The sequence below is a fragment of the Temnothorax curvispinosus genome, unplaced genomic scaffold (assembly GCF_003070985.1).
Source record: "Temnothorax curvispinosus isolate PA1 unplaced genomic scaffold, ASM307098v1 QBEX01012898.1, whole genome shotgun sequence".
Taxonomy (NCBI): domain Eukaryota; kingdom Metazoa; phylum Arthropoda; class Insecta; order Hymenoptera; family Formicidae; genus Temnothorax; species Temnothorax curvispinosus.
In genome coordinates this window covers 1-5,482 of record NW_020222678.1, presented here as the reverse complement: position 1 = coordinate 5,482, position 5,482 = coordinate 1, and the positions used below count along the sequence as shown (strand labels likewise).

At 54.3% G+C, this 5,482-nt stretch overlaps 1 protein-coding gene across 1 annotated transcript; it reads right to left on the bottom strand.

The window, feature by feature from the left end:
• Positions 1 to 1,486: 1,486 nt before the first annotated feature.
• On the bottom strand, positions 1,487 to 2,398 carry LOC112462885. The gene has a single exon (XM_025028951.1). It carries the CDS (start codon positions 2,396 to 2,398, stop codon positions 1,487 to 1,489), a length of 912 nt encoding a protein of 303 aa, XP_024884719.1.
• Positions 2,399 to 5,482: the final 3,084 nt, after the last annotated feature.

Here is a 5,482-nt window from a genome sequence, read left to right as displayed (position 1 = left end):
AGATACGAAGAGTGGCCGTGCCGGAGATCGGCACCGACGCGGCAAACAGGAGTTACGTCGAGGACGCGATTGGGCAGCTGAAAAGCGTTTTGATCGAAGAGATCAAGAATAACAACGCGATCCGAGATTTGGGAAACAGAATCGCGGCGTTGGAAAGTGTCGCGCTCCGTTTGAACGCTCAGGATTCCTACGACGCGTCGGGACGCAAGATACGACGCGTAGCCGCGCCGGAGGTCGGCGCCGACGCGGCCAACAAGAGGTTCGTCGAGGGAGCGATCGCGGAACTCGGAAAGACTTTGAGCGTCGCGATAAAAGAATTTAAAGAGGAGTTCGTTACCGTGAAGAATACCGCGGATAAGCACGAGGTTGAAATCATCGCGATCAAGACCGTTTTGAAGATTATCAAACAAAATGAGCGTGGAAAAACGTAGACTCGTCGAAGAATTGCACGCGCCGGCGCGAAAAAATTTTCCTCGCCGCCGCGTCGTGGTGCGCGGTTACGACGACCTGTGGCAGGCCGACGTGGTTGAGATGCGTCCCTATTCGTGCGCGAACGCGGGCCACAATTACATTCTGACAGTCATCGATGTGTTAAGCAAGTACGCCTGGGCGATCCCGCTCAAGAGCAAGGGCGGAAAAGAGGTCGCGACGGCTCTCCGAAAGATCTTTCGCGAGGACGCGCGACACCCCAGGAATCTGCAAACGGACAAAGGAAAGGAATTCTACAACGCCGACGTGCGCAAAATCTTCGACGAGCGCGAGGTGAATCACTATTCCACGTATTCGGTGATGAAAGCGTCGGTGGTGGAGAGATTCAATCGCACGCTGAAAAACGACATGTGGAAACTCTTCACGCTCCAGGGATCGTACAGATGGATAGACTCGCTGCCGCGCCTCTTGTCGAATTACAATTGTCGCAAACACAGAACGATCCGAATGCGTCCGGCGGACGTGACGCCCACCGTCGCCGAAAAACTGCTGCGCACGGTGTACGGTCGCGCGAAGATAGCCGCGCCGGCGAAATTTCGAGTCGGCGATCCGGTGCGCGTGAGCAAATTCAAAACGATCTTCGAAAAAAACTACACTCCCAATTGGACCACCGAGATCTTTCGAATAGCCAAAGTACAAAGGACCAATCCCGTTACGTATCTGCTGAAAGACGTTCGCAAAGAAGCGATAGCCGGAGGATTCTACGAACACGAGTTGCTGCGCGTCTCCAATCCCGACGTTTATCTCGTGGAAAACGTTCTGCGCAAGCGCGGCAATCGAGCGTTCGTGAAGTGGTTGGGAATGGACAGTTCGCACAATTCGTGGATAGATAAGGCGTCTGTGTTGTAAAAAGAAAAAAATACTTAGACATTAGTAGACAACGCTTACTTTATTGTCAATAAAAATTTACACATTCGTCGATTTGTTTCTTACGTGTTGTTGATTTTTACGATAAAACAATTTTTAAAGCGTACAATATTGTTTCACCCCTTTTTTTTTACAACGGTATTTTGTAATGTCCCCACGGAAGCGTCTCCTCGCCGTTCGACGACACGTATCGCTTGTCGTCGTGCGGACTGAGGGCTAGTTTTTGCTCCGACACGGTGTTAACCTCGTGCAGCGTCGAGCGTATGCACGACTGGCGCGTCTTCAGCTCGCGCGCGTTCCGCAGGCACTCCACGTAATCCTCGAACGTGATCCTCTTCGCGACTACGTTTCTCTTGACGCCCTTTATTCTCCTGGTGTCGTCGCGTTCGAGTACCTTGTAAGTGTACATCTTCGCTCTGAGGCCCACGAACTCCGTCATGATCGCGCCGTTGTTCTCGTCCTTCATCAAACCTGGCACCTTCTTGTTAACGCGCGGCATACCGTGCGCGTTGTTCTCCGCGTAATCGCTCGTGTCGAACCTGTGCACGTCGCGTTTCATACGCTCGTACGCGTCTTCGCACTCCAGCGAATAGATCAGACTGTCCGTATCCGTATAGGCAATTCGACAACGGTCGCGATAAAGCGGCACCATGTAGTCGTAGTAAAACTCGTAGAGACGCGTTTTGGATATCTCGAGAATAGACATACCCACGTAGATCGGCTTGTTGAATTTTACCTCGAGCCTTCGCAGCTCGATCGCCACCAGATTCTCCGAAAAGACGCTCCTGCTGTGAAAGTTCGGCTTAGCGATCAACGCCTCCGCGCTGTATCTCCCGTCCCATCGCGTCACGAGACGCACGTCCACGTGATCGCGCACGTTCTCCATAGTCTTGCCGAAGACGGCGTTGTTCATCAGTTTGTACAAATTCCGTTCGAACTTGTTGCTCGCGCGCGTCCTAAGCGCGGTGTTCAGCTCGATGTAGACGCAAAGCCACGGCGACTGGGCGAATCGTAGAACGCGACGAACGCGCGTCAGACGCATACCTAGTCGCAGACATTGCTGCAGGTTTCGATAGTGCGTCACGTAGCGCGATTTGTCGTAGAGAGTGGCGAGCAGTTTTTCCTGTCGCTTGCCGGGCGGTTTGTCGCGCGTCGGGCACAACGGCAGATCCGCGTGGGCGTCGTGCAGGTCTCGCGGGTACTCGAGATCCACCTCCAAAATGTAACCGACGTCGCTGTCCGTCGGCACGGTTGTCGCGTCGAAATTCTCAGGATCGTCGAGTCACTGGAAATTCGCGTAGGGCAACGATTTGCTCATAGCCCAGCCGTACAGATTGTTCACGTCGTAATACATGAGATACGTAGTGGGCTGGGACGAGTCGTGCGTCGGTACGTGCCTGTTGTTGGCTCGCGCGTACCTGAGCGAACATTGACTGAGGCCGCCGCGTATTCCGCGTTCCACGAACAGCACCATGTCGATGTCGGTGAGCAGCTCGAAACGCACGCCGGTGTACCTCAGCATGGCGTCCCACGTGTACCCCGGCAACGGGTAGTAATGCGCGGGATCGAGTCCGTAACTCGCCGAACACGCGTCCCGAAAATTTTCAAATATATCCGCCAGAAGAAGCACGTCGGTCTTGAGATACAGATCGCTGTACTCGCCGAGATCTTGCACGCGAAAACGTCGCCAGACCCTTGTTGCGTGCTCGTAGTCGCTCTCGCTCGCGGTCTCGTCGGTCAGGGAGCTGTAAAAGGCCTCGCGCGGCGGAAGTTCGGTATCCCGCAGTTTGTCCGCGCCGTCGACGTACTCGTACGGAAACACACCCTTGCGAGTGAGCAGATCGAGATCCTCCGCGCTCAAATCCGCGTACTCCGAACGCGTAATTCTCAGCTTGTCCCTGTTCAGATAGGACGCCAGGGTTTCGATACTCGCCGCTAAAAATTTATACGAGTCCACGAATCGAAGCTTCACGTACCGATCCCATTTCCCGTCCGTCTGCGTCTCCTTAACGGTCTTCGAAAAAGATATGTAGCTTTCCTTCGTGAGCGGCAGCAGATCGACCCCGCCCTCGAAATCGTTCGCGATTTTCTCGACGACAAAGTGCGCGTCGTAACCCGACAAATTGTGAAAGAACACGGGAATCACGTAAACGTTTCTATAATTCAGATTGCAACGAGAATGCGCCGGACCTCTGTAACGTCCGGTTAGGAGACAGTGATCCCGCACGCGATTGTTCTCCGGTTTAAACGGTTTCTCGCACACGTGACAATGAGTCGCGAGCAGAAATTCGTTTTTCTCGTCCTCCGTAAGTTCCACCATCGCTACATTGGTGGAAAATTTATTCTTAACGCGACGCGCGAGAACGCGAAGCTTGTTCACGAACCACGAAACGCAATCCTTACCGCGACGATATCTGTACGCGGACGCGGTATCGTCGTATGTGCAGCACAGATAATAGCCCAGGCTGAACGTGACGCTGATAAGCGTATCTTTCCGTTCTCGGGCCCCCCTCGACGTTTTCCCTCTCCCGTCGTTCGAGAAAACACTCCAGATCCGCGTACACCACGAAGGGAAGTCGCTCTTTTCTGACGTAATTGTCGAAAGACAGCCACTTGTCGCTCTCGTTCGGGAGAACGACGGCGCAGTCGTTCATTCGGCCGCAGTCGACGCTGTGGGCGACCAACTTGTCGCGCGTATAGAAATAGTGTAGACATCTGCGAAAAAATAACGTGCGAGCGATTACTGCGTGTATGTAAAAAAATAACGCCTCGTCTTTTCCTTGTTTCCCGTGTTTTCTTTTTCATTTCATTTCTTTTACCTACCGATCGCAAACGTGCTTCGCGTACCGTTTCGCTGTCAATTGCGAATTCACCAATCGCGACAGATTCTTTATCCAGGCGAAATGGCCCCTGTTGACGCCGCACAGCGTATCGCGCAGATACAGCAGATTTACGTGCCTGTCCCGCTTATCGTCGGTCAACCGCAGAGGCACGATCGCGTTGTGGTCGGCGCCCCGGCCGAATTTAGTTTTTTTTTCAATTCCTTCCCGAGTTGTAAACACGTTGATCGATACGTCGTTCTGACGTTCAAATTTTCCGATCTTTTTCAGATCTATGGGAAAATCGATCCCTTCGAGATTCAGCACCGTCGCGTAATCGGGATACAAGCCGCATCGTTTCGCGTGCCGCTCGGCGGGATACAAAGCGGCGACCACCGCGCGCGCAAAACACGCGTCGTTCTCCGTTGGCACGTTGACCACCGCCTTTTTAAGTCTTATACCCAGCGGTATTTTCATCCAACAACCCACGCGCATGGGATTACGCTTGTTCACGTTCACGATTAGGTTCAATATTCGCGACAACGCCCATCCGCTGTCGCGTTCCTGAAATTCTTCCAACCGCGTTAGAATCGCGTTGCGCACGTGCCTATCAGTAGGTAAGCTATGGGAGTTCTAACCCATGGGGCAATGAGGGGGGTGAGGGGCGGAGGGGGGGACCGCGGGCAGAAGGGGAACCGCGGGGGGGGGACCCGGGGGTGGGGGGCCGCGGGGGAAGGGGAACCGCGCGTTTTGGGCGCCGCGAGGAGGGGAGGGGGGGACCGCGCGTTTCGGGCGCCGCGGGGGAGCGGGAAGAAGGGAACCGCGCGTTTCGGGCGCCGCGTTAAAGGGGGAAAGGAAGAACCGCGTTTTTTCGGGCGCCGCGGGGAGGAGAAGGGGGAAATCACGTTTTCCGGCGTCGCGGGGCGAGGGGGGATCCGCGTTTTCGCCGCGCCGCGGAGCGTTCGCGTTTTCGAGCGCCACGAGGCGACGGGACCCGCGTTCGCGTTTCGCCGCGCCGCGGAGTCCACGTGACGTCACATGACACGCTCGCGTTATCTCTCCCTCGTAGATGTTTCTCCCCCGTCCCTCGTTCGTCTTCTCGTTCGCGCGGTCTCTTTCCCTCGCGCGTTCTCGCTCGCGATCGCGTATCTTTTCTTTGCCAGCGATATTTAATCGTTCAGATCTTTGCAATATTTAATTTTTAATATTACATTTAAGTAAACGATAAACGGCTGCTGCATGGTGACCGCCACCACAATTCACATATACGTTAAATGTGATATCTTTGTCAAGAACATTCGTGATGA

What these genes read in the sequence shown, in the direction of transcription:
- LOC112462885 (XM_025028951.1), bottom strand. Translation starts at nt 2,398, where the DNA reads ATGCGTCTGACGCGCGTTCGTCGCGTTCTACGATTCGCCCAGTCGCCG.